The 20,657-nt window shown below is 41.1% G+C and overlaps 1 protein-coding gene across 1 annotated transcript; it reads right to left on the bottom strand.

Moving 5' to 3' along the window:
• Positions 1–1,489: 1,489 nt before the first annotated feature.
• On the bottom strand, positions 1,490–19,465 carry SLC30A6 (solute carrier family 30 member 6). The gene is made up of 14 exons (XM_056852574.1): positions 19,446–19,465; positions 17,852–17,938; positions 16,031–16,115; positions 15,561–15,603; positions 10,958–11,023; positions 10,224–10,304; positions 9,927–9,962; positions 9,349–9,443; positions 7,431–7,479; positions 5,939–6,058; positions 5,751–5,853; positions 4,839–4,886; positions 2,756–2,824; positions 1,490–2,029 (listed from the first exon to the last, which is right to left on the bottom strand). Exons 1-14 carry the CDS (start codon positions 19,446–19,448, stop codon positions 1,532–1,534), a joined length of 1,383 nt encoding a protein of 460 aa, XP_056708552.1. The 5' UTR covers positions 19,449–19,465; the 3' UTR covers positions 1,490–1,531.
• Between the last annotated feature and the right edge of the window lie 1,192 nt (positions 19,466–20,657).

The following is a 20,657-nucleotide window of genomic DNA, read 5'->3' as shown; positions in this document are numbered from 1 at the left end:
AGTGGCCAAAATGACCAAGATATACACAGTGAACAGGAGAATGCCTTATACTAGACCAACTTCTATTAGCCTAGGAGAATACCTTTTCAGTTCAAGAACTCTCCATCAGCCACAATGAATGCATGATTTCAATGTAACTCATACTGAAAGTCCTAAACTATTTACTTCTATAGTTTGACTGAGTGAAGGGGGCAGGGGGAGATAGCAAAACAACTGTGCCTAAACTATATCAAAGGACCAAAAAGTTCTTGCGTAGGTTCTGGTACCACTGCCCTGCTTCAGAGAACCACTAAATTGAAATGTCTGAAGCGGCAGAGGAAGTTTAACTACCCAGTAATGCATCCGGGGGACTCAAGACTTCCACCCACATCCTCCTTGCAGAGTGAGTAATGAATGTATTCTGGATCACCAACATGAGGGAGACTGTGTAACCTGCCTTTATTCTTGGGAAACAATTTGAAAGAGGAGGGAGCTTCCACGTTCTTATGACAGCAATCTGATTCCAGGAATGCTGTTCATGTTACTCTCTGGGAGGAGAACCAGCCACTCTGGTTTTCTGTGTTGGAAAAGTTGATGCTGGCTGTCAGTTGGATTTTACTAGCTTTAGTGGTTTCCCCCCCAATATGTAATAAGTCAGTGAGAATAGGACACAAAGAACTAGACAAAGGAAAGCATCAGAAACATTTAAGCTGTACCTCATTAGCAGGAAAGATTAACAAAAGCTAGACAGATACATCATTGCTTCAGACATGAGTTAGATATTCTGTATGAGCATCTTCCTTATTACCAAGAGATACTATTATTGTTCAAAAGCAGTTAGACTAACATCTGGATTGCAGTATGCGAACCAAAACACCCATTCATCATACAAATGCACTTCTTTTAAACCCTTCAAAGAGAATTACCAGGTTTAAAAGCAGTTCTCCAAGTTTAATACTTAATTTTCCAGCATACTGACCAGCAAAAAAGGACAAAAAAATGAATCTGCTAGTTAAACCCATATAAGAACCAAGAGATAACCTAACAGTGATATAGATAAAACAATCTCTTCATGTCAAAAGTGAATGTCAGGAGTCCGTTTGACCTCCAGTAGGTATTTTTTTATAGGAAATGCTTTTCCAGTGAAGGAAAATGTGACTTTTAAAATGTTCATGATTGCATCAGAGGCACTGAAGTTCTAGAAAAATAAGAATATTATGTCAACAGATAACTATCCCTAATTATCAGATTAAGAAGATACAGAAACCCATTTCGTTGTAAATTAGTTCTTTTCTGGATCTCCACTCACATTATGCTGGAACCACTTAGGGAAAAAATAAGAATATAATTCAGTTCTTTATTTATAAAAGTTAGGGTATTGCAGTTCTTGAAAGCATAAACTGCTTTACGATTACGTGAAAATATAAACATACATCTTCATGATTGTTGGAAACAGTTGATCCCTGTCACCTAGAAAATTTGAATTGTCTTGTAAAAGGTGAGGAATAAAATAAGTGGGGGGAAATCAAACAATAAATATGGGGAAAGTTCATTAGGGTCTGGTCTGATCTCGAGTGCCAGTTCCATATCTGTGAGGGGCATTTATAAAGCCAGTCCTGAATCCCTGGGTTGTTCCTATTCCCGGCATTCCAAATCCTTGAGTGAAAGCACTGCTGTAAGGTACAGTTCCACGGTTGAAGCCTAGACCATAAGGTCGGGTTTGAGCATTCAGGAGAATGACAGGGTTCATATTTTTGCCCGGTGTGTTAAAAGAAAATTCTGGAGGTGGGCTGCTTGGTTTGGCAGGAGTAGATGTAGCAGGATCGGAGTTTTCTGCAGTTTTTAAAGGAGGCATTGGAATGATGTGATGGTCTGAAAGGTTCAGCATGTTGTTGGCAATAGGTCCAGAGGCCAAGGTAGGCCTGATCCAGTCATCTTTGAAAATCTGAACAGTTAAAGTGGACACCAGAGTGTATAACCGATTGGTCACATGAGCAAGTACCATCTGTTCATTGGCGTCTCTTCGAATTCTCACATGTACTGATCCAGCCTAGAAAGCAAATTAAAAATGAACTCAGTCACATTAAAATTTTGGTAATATAGCAGCACTTTTGTCTTAAAATCCTGATACAATTTCTGCTTATCAAAGAGAAACTACTGGGATCTGTGAAGCTATTGCATTTAAAAATAGCAAGCAACACAGGTGACGTTGCTTGGGGAAGATGTTCTGGATTGGATTGCTCTGCCCAATTTTAGAGGTGGTCCAGCAGTCTCCAGCAGATCAGATGGAGAATGAGGTTAGAGCAGTTGATAAAAGCACCTTCTTTCACCATCATCTTGAGAAATGCTCAGCCCTTCTGGATTTGTCTGGTCTAGCCACGCTGATTTGTACAGCTCTGACTTCTAGACTAGATTATTGTGCCTGTCAAGAGGAAGCAGTCACCATGTGTATAGGGTACCAATATTAAAACAACTATATAAACACATAAGGCCAAATGATTCACAGGAGCTTTTATCTGAGTTGTTTTAATTTGTTGGATGCAGGGATCTGAAATTATGTTTGCAGCGGTGCTTGGAGGCTATTGAGCATGTTATGCACAATGCATTTCTCCTGTGGTTTGATTCTTTGGATCTACAAGCCAGTTTTGTTGCTCTTTATATTTGTGCCCATTTCCTCTGAAAATAGGATTTTATTTTGTCTGTTTTAACTGTCTATTGTTGTAAACTGCTCTGAGTTCTGGAAAAAATATATGAGATGGAAAATAAAAATACATACCAGAGAACCAAAGCCCAATGTCCAGAAATGCTCATTTCGAACCTCTAAGACGCCATCTAAAGTGGAAACCTAGGTCAACACATAAATGGTACATAGCATTGTTAAGAAACAAACCAAAATACAACCCATCCCCTTTCACTTTTTGGAAAAGCTTTGTGCATTAAGACATGAGATATATGATCTGATACAAAGCTCTCCAGCACAAGCCAAAAGGAATGAACTCCATGATCTCCCACAGTTCTTGCTTATTTTAGTGGGGCTTGTACTAGACAACTTCCTAGAACATGTCTTCTTTTCAAAACCTCTTTTTAGCTTCTTTTTAAAACTGCAAAAGTTGCTTTTTATAATGGCTTATTCATAAAAAGGCTGCTCCTCTAAGAAAACTAGAATTAAGCCTTACTGAATTCAGCTAGACTCTCAAATAAGCGCCGAGGTGAGACGGGTGGCAACCCAATGAAGGGCTGAAACTTTGGTACTCCTTCCTCAGGGAGGTTTGTCTGTCGCCTTCTATCATTGTCTTCTGCTAGCAGGTGAAGACTTTGGTTTCTTTTGGTGTACTTCCCCAAGTAAACTCTTATTAGCCCTGCTCCATGGCTGTGTTAGTATGTCTATGTATTTTTATTATATGGTTAAATATTTTACATATACATTTTAAATGCAGTTTAATGTTTTAAAGCAGTGATGCCTGTTGCCTTGGGGACCCTATTTGGGTAGAAAGAAATGTGTTCTAAAGAAACATGAAAACAAAACACCATTCATCCCTATTTTACACACGAAAAGGTGAACTTGAGCAAAATTGGGTGCCCCCGTGTGGCTTTTAGAAAAGGAGAGGTTTCAGATCCTCAATCAGAAGTCTCTCTGATATAGATTTACCTTTCATCTCGTTTGGTCCCATGTATGTTTGTTTATTTACTGTTAGAAAGGGCAAAACCTTGATCTCTACTTTGCAAAGCAGCAATGACCACAGGGAAAATAGAGCACACGAGAATCAGTTTCTGGCTCTTGGGCTCCTACCCCAACCACTTCATAACATGGCAGCCCTTTCTCACTTGAGAGTTTTAAAAATCAAAGCTTGTGAGTCTTTCCCCAGAGAGCAGCAGGGTTAGGAGGATGCAACGGGACAAGGCTGACACCTCAGCCTCCTCCGCTTCCCACCGACTACCATCACTGAAAGCCTAGACCGCCGGAATGACCCAGGCTTGGAGAATTCTTGCCTATACTGAATGAGATCCTTCTCCAAGCCAGTTATTCCAAGTGCTGGGTGGAAATTATGGCCTTGATTGGCTGTGGAGCATGTACTGCTGGCACAAGGTGGTTTTTGTCCCTCTGAAAGAATCTGGTATTGTATAAATGGAAGTACAGTTCCCTCAATGGAAAAATATGCGGCACAAATGGAAGCAAGGCTTAAAATCCAAGCCACTATGCACAGAAACATCAATTGTGGACATGCTATCTAGTGTGAACATAGACTAAAAAAATTTAGTTGGATAGCATGTCCGGCCAGGACATATCACATTCTCCCCTCGTTGTTGCTCACCCACCCTCATTGCCCTGGAGAAACAGAAATGGAAGGCAGAGTATAGCTGCAGATGTTGTGAGGCCACCAGAAAAGGAACAGATGTGCCTTAGTTGTTCAGATCCAAAGCTTGGAGTTAATTTGGATTTGTCACCCTTCTGAAGTTAAAAAAAACCTGGGGCATGTTGGGGCTGGATTTTGATTTAGTTACATTCCATTTGCAAAACTCCAATTTTACCTAGTTGAAACTAGAAACACCATGTTCCATTGAAAACTGAAGCAGTTAAATTTTAAAAAAGCAAATATGCATCTGGAAGACATGTGAAAGAGTGATCTGCCTCCATTATAACCTTTTAGCACTTCTGCTCTCTTCCTCAGAATGCAGGTTCCAAAACACAGGGGGCAGTTTTAGCTTCCCCTTCTAGAACCAGGTTCCAGTACCTCTGGAAAGCCCGTTGTGTCAGGCAGTCCACTAGAACAGCACCTCACCAGGTCACAGAGGCTGCCTCCAGAAGTCACAATTGTCCTGTCTCCTGTGCACAAGTGTAATATTTCATACTAACTTACCTCTCTTAAAAGTTTATCTAGCTGTCCGATCACATGAGGTGGTGTTGTCTGGAAAAACAAAATAATACTTTTTAACAGTTGCACGGTCCTGCCACAGGACATCGACTGTTACTGTGGCCTAGTAAATGTTGAGAAAAGGAAATTCTAGCACAATACTAAGCTTGTGACAGGACTTTCAAGCAAAATCTTAAAATGTCAGTGCTCCCTTCTCCGTTAATCCTTTTCCACTTCAAATGTTCACTTTTATCTGCTGACCAATTTGAAACATTAGAATTAGCACCCAAGTAACAACATATATATAAATCAGTGGCTTCTCCTTCTGAAGGCAAGTTCAGAATATTTTTCATACTTTGATTTGAAAACAAAAGTCTCTTTGATTGTTTTAACCACTGAACCACAAGACTGTGTGAAGAATTATCAGTCTCTTCAATGATCATTCTGTATAAGTACGTCTTCTGACTCAAGATAAGTCAGAAAGTGTATTAATTCCAGGTCTTAGAAGACCCATAATCCCAGCCAATGATCACTTCATGTTGTCTTTTAAGAACTTTATTTAAAATCACTCGGGTTACCCTTGAACAGTTTAAATAAACAAGATTCACAATGATACAGAACACTAGAATATGTGAAATTATAAATAACAAGACATGTAGGAAATCATTAGCAAGTGGTTCACCTGGCAGCATTTGATACCCTTCCTATATCTGAGCTCCTTTGTATAACATTTTCAAACATTTCACAAAATCAGTCATTTTAAAAAAAAACAAAGCTATACAATTAAAATCAAAACTCCTCACTGTTCACTGAAATTCCATAAAGCCTATTTTGGCATCCAAAGGGGTGTTTTATCTGCTTCTTGTAGTACATTTGTAGAATTAAATTGAAATGCCAGTCCTTATTATAATGCCTCACCTGAAGTAATACTTTTCCACTGTACACACTCATAGGATACATAGTGCCAAATGTCATCAAGGCAATGGCTACTGCAGATGCAGTGTCAACAGCAAAATAATTACTGAAACAAAGAAATGTTGTATTAGAGGGCACACCGTTTTCAATATCTATGAATTAATGTTATCGTTGAACGTAACGGTACATACTTAATTTCAATTAGCATATATGTAATACAAAGCGCTAAAGCCCCCGCAAGGTCAATTAAGATGAAGGGATTCATTCGTGGAAGGAAGATGCTGCTCAATCCAGGAATGATGCCACATAAACTAAAAGAAAGGAAGAAAAATATGGATTAACTGCCCTAAAAATAGAGGACACGGTAAATTAAAAAACAGCACAGCCCATTCATATGTATAATATCAATTATGTTGGTATCTCTCCTGCAGCCAGAAAACTGATCAGCCAAGTTATTGTTGTTAATGGACTTAAACCATTATACATTATAATAAAAAAATGATTACAGCATAAGCAACTTATTCATTCCTTTCTTCTGAAACGACATCAAGTGCAAGGCTGCCAAATTTCAATTACAACAACTGCTTCCTCACAGTTCTAAATAACCGTTTGTAGTTTCATAAAATGTTTTAGCTCTTTAAATGATACGATGGCCATCCCAAAGCTAACTACTTACTTAGTGAAAATGAAGGAAGTATTTTGTTTTCTCATATATATACAAATTTCCAGACAACTATAATTAAGGATGTCATCAGCCTCAATGAGTGAATATTACATTTTGATATGACAGACAGAAACCCAACGATTACTGAGAAATTGAGTTCCTTTTTTATGCATGTGAGGTCCCAACTCACTCATAAAGGAAGAGTATTCAGATCTGTCAATCAAAACTAAGGTAAGTACGGTCAAATATCCTCACAAGCATTTTCATATTGGTGTGACACAGGACAAATTGCAAGCTTTCTCCATGCTGAGCAGAGATTCTCTGCTCCTCCTCCTGCAGAAAACCTTCAAAAGGAACACACTTTTCTTTTGGGAGAAAATAAGTGTGATCAAAACAAGGCAGGACGATAATGCTTCACTTGATTAGATTGGCAACAGAAGAGCAGAGCTCCCAAATTATATATAAATTACTGTGACACTGGAGAGCTGGAAAAATCCCCAACAGGTTAAAAAAAATGCAAGGCTCATTTCTTTTACACAACCCAAAGAACAAGAACTGTTCTGTTAACTCCACAGACGACTATCTCAAAATAACCTAGGCAAATTTAACATATGAAGGAATAACCTCCCTGTACATTTATTTGTGAACAGTTTTCCCCCTGAATCCTGCCCTTTCGAAGATCAAGCGGCTTAGTTACCCAGCATACTTTCCAAGCCATTACTCAAGGCTACAGCATATAAATTCCAACACAACTTCCAACTACAGCATACAGATTCCTCATCTTTTAAATATTCCCCCCACGTCAGTAACTAATTTTACTTTAAGGTCACATGCAGCGTATGTGTGGGGGGAGGTAGCAGGACAGAGATACCCCAGTACTTGGGCATGTCCTGCAAGGCTAATGACTACAGTAGTTTTCCCTCCGGCCTGCAGCTGGGCAACTAGGGGGCTTGGTTTGGCCCAAAGGCCACCAGTTGTTGATCCTAAATGAACATCAATTGTGTCACTTTGCATCTTACCTCCTACTCAGATCTGCAACATGTTCCTGAAGCCAGCTTGTACTTGCAGCTACACAAAAAATAATATTGGTTATCATTAAGAACATATGCTTTACACCATGATTGTAATCAACCTGATCACACTGCAAATCTGTGACAAGTCACTTTATTTGCCATCAGGCAGATTTCTAAATTTGTTCCCTGCCACATAAAGCTTTAAGCACATTCCCTCTGGGGGCAGCTATTATCATAGTACTTACTGTATGCATTAAAAAGAATCACTCTAATAAACTGCAAGTACAATCTTATAGCTAGAGTGCCAAACCAGCTCTATTGTTCTTTTCACCTTGCTTATTGCACATGCAGTTCACCTTGCTTATTGCACATGCACCTTGCTTATTGCACTGCAGTTGGTCTAACAGATGTACATAACAAACCCCAGGTTTTTTATAAATAGTTAAATCTACTAATTGTGTCCTTTCCTTCATCAAAGCAGAATCCTCATCTGCATTCCTAAAAGCTTTTGCACTGCCCATGATCCCTACATGTGCAGGCCTTCTGCTATTGCCCTCTTCAAAGGGGTGGGGAAGCTGAAGCCAAGTTTCCTCAGAGATCCACAAGGTCGCTTGTGGAGAAATGCCCTTTACATCCCAATATTTTGAGTTTTGGGGCTTGCAAAAAACCCACACTTGCTTTTAAAAGGGTTTTTCTCCTGTTGGCAGAAGACAGAAATTGATTGCTCCTAAGTTGATTGCAACAGCTCTGACAAGTACTCAGCCATCCAAGCTAAATAAATGCCATTGGCTCTCCCCGCTGAAGAAAACGAAATGGCCAGCTCTCACCTTAGCTGGAATCTGACGCTTAGAAAGTAACAGAGACTTGGGATGTGAGAGTCAAGATGCTGGTAGAGGTCCCACATAGACCTCCACCATTTGAACACAATATCTAAAATGGGTGCCGGGGCAGGGAAGCGGTTGGTTGCTAGATAACTATCTTCGCAGGAGTACACAAGCGCAGTAAGCTGTCCCAGAAATAACCAGTTGTTGGGTAGTGGAGGAAGCAGGCGCTGGGCAAAGTCTTTAAATGGCAATGCAAAAAGAGAAGCTAGGACTGCTGGCTCTCGTGGAGAGAACTTCCAAAACTGACCAGCTGGTGGCATTGTACTAAAGGAGAAGCACAAGAAACCCCCTCCAAGAGTTGGGCGGACTTGGGAGACCAGTGCTTCACCAGGCAGAGATTCAGGAGGACTGTGGACTGCCCACATGCCTTGGAGGGCCAAAACAGAATGGGGCTTCCTGATCAGTGGGGCTGTTCTGTGACACTGCTCTTAGCAATGCCAGTCATTCACAGAGCCTTAAGCTTTCCCTTTCCTCCATTTGTCTATATGACTATGTCACTCCAGACCAAAAAAATCCCCCCCCAACCTTCTCTATTGCACTTTCCTCGCATTCCCTAAACTTTTTTTTTTCTCTCAGAAATAAAATATACTCTTGGGAAGAAACACATGATCACGGCTGAGTTAATCACATATGACCAGAATTCTTGTCTCACTGTCTTTTAAATTTGCCCTCAAGAGAGGCTTGAGCTCAACACTGTGTCCAGGCCTCCTGCTGTTAGGGGCAGGGCTACTGAACAATCTGGGATTTTAAAATTTTGGATGCAACAACCCTGTTAAGTACAAACTATGGTTAACAACCAACCACAAACCCTAATTAAGTATCCCAAGTTACGCCTCCAAACAAGCTATAAATTTCGGTAGGTCTGCATTTTGACATCACAACTAACCAGTTTTTCTCAATGCAGCCTACGTGCACCAGATTACTCAGGGGAGGGAAAGGAAGTTAGTAACAACCACAAATAATGGCTAGCAAGTACACCAAGCCAACTCTATGTTCATCAATATAATTGAGTTATTTTTCTACATCTATGTATTCCATACCTTCAGAGACATAAACAAAGGGCTTATTCCTAATGGAAAGCATTGTAAACAGGTTGAAAGAGAGCGCCACAAAGGTACCAACCAACAATCGACCCCTAAAAAGAGTAAAGAAATCAATCATTTTAAAAGAATTCCCCAAGTAACATTACTTGTTCGCCCATTTCTCCCCATTTATCATTATATTTTCCAGCTTTTCACGCCATTCAAAAATGCATTTTGAAGTAGAAAACTGAGAACTCAGCTTACTCTGACAACCACTAGTGCAAGAAAGACAGATTTATATAACACAAAGGGGGGATGCCCGCAAAACTCGGGGGGGGGGGGGAATCCCACCCTTACCCCATTGTTGAGCCAGCATGAGCCCAGGTTCAACCACTCGCACTGGAGCCCAGCAGTGGCATCTGTGTGCTGCTCTGGGCTCGAAGCGGCTCCTGGTATCCACAGACAACACTTTTTAATTCTTTTATTTTAAACTGGGAGAAATTTAAACAGTTCAAAACTAGTCTTGCATTGGAGTAAATGCCATATTTTATTCTTGTAGTATTTAATACTTTTGTATATTAAAAACTGTCCCTTACGTGTGAATCTCTGGTTGCTCCACAAATCGTTCGGCACTACAAGACACACAAGAATCACAGCTTTACAATCAATGAATTAACACTTCTATTAAGACATTTGTTGTGTTCATGTCATATCATCTTTATATTCCATATATGCAGCTATCATCAGGCCTGTTATAAAACAATCATCACTTGGAGTCATTGCAAAGGGTTTGTTTTTTCCTTACAGCATTTGAAAAAAAACCCTAACATTTCACTGCAGTTGATTTGATCATCTTATATATCAAGCAAATGTGAAGTAGTCAACAGTCCTACCTTTCTTTTAGTATAAAAAGAGCTCCAAGTTGTGCCAGAACTGTGGAAGCAAATACTGCTAGCACTTCAAATCTCTCAAACCTGGAATTTGAGAGAAAACTTTTAAAACCAACGTGATCAGATAACTCATTCTGATTTCATTTGAAGATGATGTACTACCACTGAATGCATCAAACTGGGATGATAATTCTCAGATGTTAGACTAGATTTAGACCACATCTGTAAATTACCAAAGTTGGAATCTTGTGTAAAGCTGTGCATGACTAAATCAAGAAATTTGAAATAATACAAATGCAGGAAGACTGTAGCCCAATTAAAATCAATAAGTAATTGTTTACTTAGAAAGAAAACATTTTACAGGTGCATTTACACGATTTGCAGACACTGGAAAACCCTGGTTTTTAACTCAAGACCTAAAGTGGTCATTAAGATAAACATAAACAGTTTAAGACAACCAAGGTAATATCTATTCAAAACTTTTGGACAGCTGAGAAATACCTCTATCTCCAGGCTATTTTACTACACTTAAGAAGAGTTCTAAAAAACTGCATGCACTACTCACACTAATCCAGACCTATCCAACACCTATTAGGTTGGAGAGTTTGGTTCTACAGGATTCTATAAACTGCCTTTGGTTCAATAAAAGCATCTACCATTATTTGAATCAACAAAGTAATATTTCAAACATCTTCAGGGCACATAATAAAATTATAATATATCTTACAGGAACTTACCCAAATGAATAAGCTGGACTGGGCTTCTTCATCATTACCCAATAACTTATTAAGCATGTTATTAAGCTGAATAGGAGAAAAACATCAATGAAAATGCAAACAAGGCAATTTAAAGGACTCTGCATTCCAAAATGTACCTTCAGAACATTCTGATAAATTTGTAATAGTAACCTAGTTACAGCCCATGGTTCTAAAACCAGTTTCAAAACAAACTCATTGCGCTCATTGCTGTTAATTTATACAGAACTACCAAAATGTCCATTGTTTATTTAGCAAAAGGAATAAACCCATCTTCCAAACAAGGGTGGTTACAACTAGAAGTAAATAAAAAGTATGATCACAGAAAGAGAAAGAGCTAATCAGTTCCAAGGGACAGTACACAGACATTCATTGTTCTCCTAACTTTGGGGTCTGTGTCAGCAAATGAAGAAGTAGAGTGAGAAACTGACAGGGAATGTGACCCTGCTAGTTCTGCTGGATCTCTCAGTGGCCTTCAATCACAGTGCCCTACTGAGCTGGCTCTCAGCACTGGGACTGGGGGGGCACCATATTACGGTGGTTCGAACCCTATCTGGGGGGAGGCTTTGCAGAGGGTGGTGCTGGGGGATTCTTGCACTTCCCCATGGCTGTTGACTTGTGGCACACTACAGGGTTTTCTTATTCCCCATGCTGTTCTTTGTGAAGCTGCTGGGAGAGGTCATCAGTAGGTTCAGGCTGCAGTGTCACCAGTATGCAGATGATACCCAGCTCTACCTTTCTTTCACATCTAATTCCAAAGATGCTGCTGATGTTCTAAACCAGTACTTTAGTAATGGGCTGGATGAGTGTGAACAAGCTGAAACTTCATCCTGACAAGACAGAGGCTCTCTGCGTTCGTAGAAAGGCAGACCTGGGACTTGAAACCTCTCCTCTCTTGGATGGGTTATACTCCCCTTGAAAAGCCAGGTTCTTGGCACAGTAACCTTAGAAAACCAGGTAGCTGTGGTGGTTCAGAGTGCTTTTGCCCAGCTCCAGCTGGTGCATCAACTATGTCTATTCCTGGGTCAGTCCGATCTAGCCACAGTGATCCATGCTTAGTCATATCTAGACTAGACTATTGTAATGAGCTTTATGTGGGGCTACCCTTAAAGAGTGTTCAGAGGCTGCAGCTAGTGAAGAATGCTGTGGCTAGACTGCTGGTTGGGGCCAAACTATCAGGAGCATGTGACCCTGATATTACAGCAATTACACTAGCTATGAATCCACTTGCGAGCCCAATTCAAGGTGTTGGTTTTGACCTTTAAAGCCCCACATGGCTGGGGATCAGGCTATCTGAAGGACCTTCTTCTCCCTTATGTTCCTGCCTGGGAATTAAGGAGGGAGAGGCCCTCCTGACTGTCTCATTAATCAAAGAAGCCCATTCAGTGGGTTCCCAAGTGGCAGCCCCATGATTAAGGAAAAACGTCACCACACAGGTGAACCTGGCCCCCTCACTCTTAAAATTTAGGAGGTAGTTGAAGACGATTTTATTTAGGACTTCATTTGGTTAAGTTTACTAGCAGTCTTGAGTTGTGATTTTAAATTCTGGGTTTTATGCTTTTTATTTTATGTTTTTTACATACGTTGTAAGCCACTTTAAGCTCGATAAAGAAGAAGTGGCTAATAAATGTTTTATATAAAGAATGTCTCTTCCTCTTGGCAGCATTAACAGCAGTAAGATAACTAAGTAAGAAAAGGCTGCAAAGTCCTCCTCATATGTAGAAGTTATAATAATAGTGCAATGGAATCAGCAAAGAGTGGGATTTTGCCCCCACCCATGCTGATCCTTCATTAAGAATAGGAAAGACAGGACAAAGAAGAGCAGCATGATCAAACAATGAAAGTCATGGACCTGGGTTTATTTAAACATCTAATAGCCATGTGTAAGAGCCAGCGTGGTGTAGTGGTTAAGGTGTCAAGCTAGGACCTGGAAAACCCAGGTTCGAGTCCCCACTCATGCCATGGAAGCTTACTGGGTGATCTTGGGCCAGTCACACACTCTCAGCCCTGACCCTGCCTAGTATTTGGATGGGAGACCTCCAAGGAATACCAGAGTTGTGACATGGAGGCAAGCAATGGCAAACCACCTCCGAAAGTCTCTTGCCTTGAAAACCCCAACAGGGGTCGCCATAAGTCAGCTGTGACTTGACGGCAAAAAAAAAAAATCGCCATGTGTAGACCCCCCATATGGATCAAAAATTCACAAAACAATACTACCAAGAACAAAGGCAGAAATAGCTGCAAACCTGGGGAAACTCTGATTAAAAAAAAAAAAAGTTCAAAAGGGAGGACAAATACCCCCTAACCAAAAAAAACCCACCACAATAACAGCAATATTTTTGCAGGTCAAACAATACAAACTGCAGAATCTGAAGAATTTAGACTAGTGGTTCTTAACTGAGGCTACATGGCCTTCCCATTGACTGATCTACAAATATTTGAAACATTCAGAACCTGGGAGGTAGCTAGTTTTTAGGCAGTCCCATCTGCAATGGCTTCTGACAGCCAGCAGCGGAGAGTTGTTTTGTACTGATCACCCCATCCTGAGAATAAAATTTCATATCGTAGATTTCTTCACCAGACCCCTAAAAAAGGTGAAATGGTCCTAACAGGAATCAAACCTAACATTAAGGAGTTGGCTTGTGGCCATCAGGCAGAAGGGTCTCATTGAAAGTATGTCTGAGACTGGCGTTTCACATGCATAGATCATAAATCCCCTATACAACTAGGGGCCCATGAGAAACTCACAGGGAAATCCCCCCTCTTTCCATGTCCCCCTGCACTCTCCTCCTCCTCTACAATTCTTCCTCCGGACTACGTACCCTGCTGCCACTGCCTACAGAAGAGAAAGAAGGAGGCTGGCAGGAAAAAACAGATGCTGAGTCCCAGTCAACTTGAGCTAGGAGGGAGCCCTCAACCACATAGCTGCCAATCCAGACAAAATATCACCAGCACTTGGCATGCAGCATCGGCTTTTCCCAGCAATGGCTTCCTTCACTCCTGGAGGCAACAGCTACTCTTTACCCCCTCTTCTCCAGTTCCCTCCCAGTGGCCTGGTTCCAATAGTTCCCCTCCATTAGCCCTGGTTCAATATGGCTGCTGAGGCACTGTGGTTGGGGATGATGGAGAAGAAGGCAATGATGTTCATTTCCTGCCCCGTTACTTGGCTGGGCTGAGGAAGAAAAACGTCTGAGCTGGTTGGTGGCTGAAATGGAAACGTGTATGGAGGGGTACGGAACAAATAATGCTGGTGGCTAAATGGGACCTTGCTCCCAGCACAACCTCAAGCAACTGGAGCTTAGGTAATTACAAGACCTGTTAGCAGATGGCAGCAGCAGCAGCTCTTCTGGCTGGCTGTTGCCACTATTTTTGTCTTGTTTGACACAGGCATGGAGCTGGGATAACCCGAGCTTTGAGTTTGAGGAGGAAGAAGCCCCTTTCCTTCTTTCACTGCTGTCTGTCTTCATCCCACCACTTCTAAAGCATCCTGAGGTTTGATAGGCAACCCCCTGAGATAGCAGCTGGAACTTCTCAAGATATCACTTTTTAAACAATAATTTAAAATCCTTCTCACCATTTGAGAAAGTTTTCAGTTTTTTTCTGCAAACTCATGGTTTGCCCCAGGGCTGAAGAAAAATCTGTATTGTCTGAATATGGCCCTAATTTAACAATCCGCATCTATGGCCATGTTCAGAATTAGACATAAGATAAACAAGGTTGCCTTGTCTACAGCGCTATTTATATCCTAATTTGTTCTTGTGGGTGGGTGGAGATTCAGTTATAATATTGCACATTTATTGGGCAGAAACGGACAAAAGATTAAACGCCACTAGTTTAGAGACCTCTCCCAAGCATCAGTTGCAATGGTGAGCTGCAGAGGTGCAGGTAAAGAAGAGGTCAAGGAGGGAAGAGAGCCACTGAGAAGGGGGCAAATGGGTTTTTAAAAAATCGACACAGAGGGACGTGAGGAGAAAGAAGTGGAGCTGCAGTAAGCAGAGATGAAAGAATGACCAACCCAAAGGCAGGGAGGGAAAGCTTGAGCTGGGAAAGAGTAAGGGCTAGGAGGAAGAAAAATGAGAACCAGCATAGGAAGGAGGGAAATGGGATTTAAGCTTTCCTGTCCCTCCTTCTAGGTCTCCAACTTGTATATACGATTCATAATGCAATACACAAGATTACAGGCTTGTAAGGAAAATTTCAATAAGTGCCCATTCTCCAATCATACCACCATGTTGACTGAACAGGAACTCTTGAAACAACGAAGCAGGTGCAGTTCAAAGAAAACATTCAGTGATCTGGGATCAATGGGATTGAAGCCTGCTTAATTTCCTCTAGACCACACCCAGTAGCACAAACTGCGTATTATATATTTCAGGAAACATACAAGCTCTTGTTTTTTACACATATAACACTATGAAAATATTTTATAGCACTTTTGCCTACAGAAGTATAATCAGCCCATGAACTATCTTCACATAAACACAATTACTGCATAAGTATCCTATAATTTTAACGAGTAAAAGCACAAGAAGTTACTATGTATGTATTTTACAAGTTAGATCAAGATTTTTAAAAGCAACCATACCTGAAAAGATCAAAGATGGTCAGGTAGGTGTATGCAGTTAAAGCTGTAGAAAAAATAGGTTTATATTAGCAGAACACCATTTCCAACAAAAGCTCATTTTGCTATAAAGATATGCTTTCCAAACTACAATATAGGATGTCAAACAGTGGGTCAGAGCTCCACGGGGATTGCAAAACAACTGCAGGAGTTGCAAATGTTGTGGCTGTTGGAGGAAGCCACTACTGCTGGAAGACAAGCAACAACTGAAGAACATTTGCAAGCAGATGTAGGGTAATTTTCTCTGATCCTATTATTATTCAGGCCAACGCCTGCATCAGAAAGGAATTCTTGCTGCCATGTGATATTCCCAAATGTATCTTTTATTTGTTATACCAGCCTTATGACAACAAAAATTCTGCTCGTTTTAGATTACTATTATGATATATATATATATTTACTATCAAAAAATGTACTGCAAGAACTGAACATACCTATGCTGTTTGTAGAACTGCACCACATAAGCAGGAAGCCAGTACATACTACATTTATTGCACCAAAGAGCAAGATTTTCCAGGTCTGTAACGGATAATGGTTAGAGTAACGATTCAGCAAAAGGATTCAAATTAAACTTGATAAGCCTCAACTTGATTTTAAAAGCTATGCAACATATTCATGCATACATATACATAATTTTGAATGGCCTATTTAAAATACCACCCACTTCAATCTCTTGCTGATCTCAGAGTCAGTCATGGAGCATATTCTGGGGGAAAGTATTTTGTGTTTTAGCTCACCTTTTGACCTGAAAATGGGCCGCCAAAGAAGTTCAAAATAGAACGCAAAAATTACATAACATGTCAATGACAAACAAGATTACATGACCAAAAACAATAAATAAGCAGCAGCTAGTTGCAGACCAATTCATAATATAAATTCTAACCAACCAATCAAAAAGCCTCCTGTATAAGAACTTTGCCCAGAAAAGTTTGCTAAACAAACACTAGACAAGCCTCACAAGGAAAATGCAACAGGTTAGCATGGCCTGTATTTGTTGTGGCTGGTGAGACTCAGGTTGCTGTGGCACTCAGAGCAAGACTTTATCAGATTTCTAAAAATCCAATAATTCAAATGGATCAACAGAATAAGAAGAAGAGTTGGCTTTTATATACCGACTTTCTCTACCACTTAAGGAAGACTCAAGCCACTTACAATCACCTTCCCTTCCCCACAACAGACACCTTGTATTTAGAGATTTTTTTTCTCCCACAACTATTAGATATACCTGTATCCTCCTCCCTACTGGTACTAACATTTAGCTCTAAATATACTAGGTACACTTTAGAACACAGAAGCGATGACATATCGAAGAAAAACAAACATAGCAAAAAAAGAGAGAGAAGACAATACATACAGGAGTTTAAAAATTATTTGCAGAAGCAGGTTTTAAGGAGAGTTTGAAAGAGACAGAGACTAGAAACAGAAAGAGCAGACTGGTGGTGGAGCAGGTAGCATAAGACAGGCTTTAAAGGGACAAACAATGTTTCACGAGGAAAACCCCAGAATAAAAATCATTGTCATTCCCTTATATTTGAATAGCCATTCTGAGATTGCATGGGGAAACTAGTGCAATACAGTCAATGTACAAAGGCAGCCAGCATCCATTTCCATAATCATAGCAGCATTTTCTTTTGCCTTTGGAATACAACATTGTAGGATAAAGTGATACAGTCTGGATATAGCTATACAACATTATGTCCCTGGATCTAGAGATGCAGTGTGGGCACTCGAGAGGGGGGGACTTAGGGTTGCCAACCTCCAGATTCTAGCTGGAGATCTTCTGCTATTACAACTGATCTCCAGTCAGTTCACCTGGAGAAAATGGCCACTTTGGCAATTGGACTTTATGGCAATGAAGTCCCTCCCCAAACCCTGCCCTCCCCAGGGTCCGCCCCAAAAACCTCCCGCCGGTGGCAAGAGGGACCTGGCAACCCTAGGGGGACTTTAGCCATGCACAGTACAACAGCCTTCTGAAACAGTCTATGTGACTCATATTTAAAAGAGCACTGATATAACTACTGTAATGAGCTGGTGGGGTGGCATGAAAAAAGATGGAGCACAAGGTCATTTATTAATGGAATATATCTTTCAGTGAAACATTTGAACAAATTGCCACACCCACTTCCTATACTTCGATTCAAATTTTTAAAAATGTGCTCAATATATCGATAGAAAAATTATACCCTGTATTTCTCTGAAAAGTTATTAAACTGATTTAGAATATGGAAAATAATATTCTAGAAGAAAACTCTCACCCTTTGATCAGCCGCTACTAATCTAAATTCCTGTGTTAACTTGCCAAGGAGAGATCTTTGTGATTTGCGAAACAAATGTATCGTCCCCTGCAAACACACAAACAAAAAAAGAACATTTTCTTGGTCGAATTCTTAATCTTTGAACAAACTATGCATTCTTGCAATAACGTTCTCACTAAATGAGATTTTTGAATACTTTGAAATAAAGAAAACAAATACCAGGGATATTGGCACAAAGCAAAGGTTCAATTGAAGGACACTTATTTAGGAACCAGACAGGCTCATACCTGAGTCAATACTGAATAGCTGGGGCAAGCCACCTTGGTGTCAGATGTCCCAAGAAAGCTCCTTATCTGTGACTGGTACAAACATACTTTCTTGTCAAGCTTGTGCATTCCCTTCACTAGCAAAGCACTGCCACAGGCTTCTTCATTTGTGAAATCTCAAATCAAAGTTCAATCTGTTATCATTTTTTAAGAGGGGTGTCTGAGCAAACAGGAGTTTCTTGCTATGACATGAGAATACATCCTGTCACTAGCAAGTTTGAAAGATGATAATACAGAACCACAATGTAGCAATTCTTTAGGGTTGCTTAACACTGAACACAGGGGTGTGGCCTTGTGCTGCAGTAGAAGTATCCTCAAATTTCTGTATAACCACAACGCAGGTATAAGAGTTGCTACGTTCTTTGAAAAGGCCAAGCCCCTATGCTTTCGGTGGCTAGTAAGCAGGCAGGAACGCAACAGCTTAAATTTGAATAACACTCACCATATTTGTAGCCCAACCGCTACAGTTTTAATATCACAACACTCCTTAAGGAAGCTTAGGCAGAAATTTTATATTAGGTATTGATCTAATAATGTTAGATAAGACAAGAATATATTAATTAAAATATACTTTGTATTAATATTATATTAGGTATTGATTTAATAATTTAGATAGGATAAGAACAGGTTAATTAAAATAAGATTGGGATTAGTTCCGTTAGCAAAAGTTTATACCATTTATTTTTAGATGGAAGAGGGAGATGGGGAAGTCATTTTATTGTTAAATTAGTGATATTACTTTTTTTTATTACTACTATTTTTAGTATTGGATATTGTTTCTATGTTGATATGTTAAATGAATAAAAAAAATGTTTTTTTTTTTAAAAAGGAAGCTTAGGCAGAGACCTAGTAACGTCTTCAGCAACACCAGAAAAGTAAGGGCTGAGAAAGGGCTTCATCCCGTTTTCCAGGCCCACTGTACCATACAAAGTCGATGGGAAAGGCAATTCCCCATGGAAGGGAGGCTAGGTGCCACGTTACTAGTCATCGTACAGTTACCAAAGGTATAAGAATCAGCACGAGAGGAATGGCGGCGACTTTAACAACCACTTTTCCCTCCCTCCTCCTGTCAAAAATGCGGTACCGGCCATGGCGCTGCAACAGCCCCAGATACCTCCACATCCACTGACTGCGGAGCGCAGAAGCTCTCCCTCGACTCTGCCCCCAACCTCTGGCCGCCACCTCAACAACGGCTGCGGGGACGCTCGGGCCCTACACCGCGGAGTTCAAGCTCCAACCGTCATAACCGCCTCAAGACGGCAACTCACCATATTGAGGAACAAGCGGCTCCCTCGGGGGGGGGGGCGGAAAAGGCGGGCTTCTGCGGTCGCCATGGAGACGGGGCGGCCGACGAATAAGGCGAGACGTCGTTGGCTACGCGCTGCCTCAAGCCGGAACTGACGACGGGGTTCCGCCAGGCCCGGCCCACTCGAGGCGCCGCGCTCCGATCGGCGCCGTGACAGAGTGGGTGAAGTACGCATGCGCTCTTGCCGATCGCTGTCGCGGGGAGGCTGTTGCCCTGGTGACGGTGTGGCATTGGACCAGCTGGTGGGCTGGCTGGGCGCCGTCAGCGATGCGAGGGCCCCAGGTGTCCCCTCTTCATTGGTGCACAGCCTGGAAACAGGTGCAGGGTGCATATTGAACAGGAGTCCAGTCAGTGGCACCTGAAAGGCTCACAGAATGTATTTCAATATGAATGAATGAATTTATTTACGGCAAAAGCCAGAATAAAACGACCAGGTACAACCTGTGAGAGATGAGGGTCTCTCTTGTTTAAAAAAATATCACAATTTAAAAACAGTTAAAACCAGTAATTTACCGGATAAAAATTAGGCAGTCCCGGTGCTAATCTTTCCCGTACGGATCTCATTTCAATATGAGCTTTTGTCAGTCAGAGCTCACTTCTCCAGATATGTGGAAAGGAAATAGGGTTGCCAGGTCCCTCTTAGCCACTGGTGGGAGGTTTTTGGGGTTGAGCCTGAGAAGGGCGGGGTTTGGGGAGGGGAGGGACTTCAATGCCATAGTCCAATTGACAAAGCGGCCAATTTCTCCAGGCGAACTGATCTCTGTCAGCTGTTGTAATAGCAGGAGATCAGTTGTAATAGCAGGAGATCTCCAGCCTGGAGGTTGGCAACCCTAAAAGGAAATCATTTGGGTAATATTTATAGGGGAAATTACAGAACCAGGCACTGACATCAAGACTAAAAGTATAAGGTTTCGTTCATCAAATGCATCCCTAGGGTGGAGCCTAGGGAGAAGAGGAACCTCAGCGGGTTATAATGCCATAGAGTCTGCTCTCCAAATCAGCATTTCTTTGAGGAACTTATCTTAGTAGTCTGGAGGTCAGTTATGATTCTCCATCCCCCAGCTGTAGGTTGGCAACCCTATAAGATAGCAGGAAAAAACCCTACAGATGATGATGAACTGTATGACAGTCTATTGTAGTAAGATGAAACCAAAATCTACTGGCACTTTAAAGA

Source organism: Euleptes europaea, chromosome 7 (genome assembly GCF_029931775.1).
Source record: "Euleptes europaea isolate rEulEur1 chromosome 7, rEulEur1.hap1, whole genome shotgun sequence".
NCBI lineage: Eukaryota > Metazoa > Chordata > Lepidosauria > Squamata > Sphaerodactylidae > Euleptes > Euleptes europaea.
Note: the sequence above shows the minus strand (reverse complement) of the source record. Positions and strands in the feature narration are given on the sequence as shown.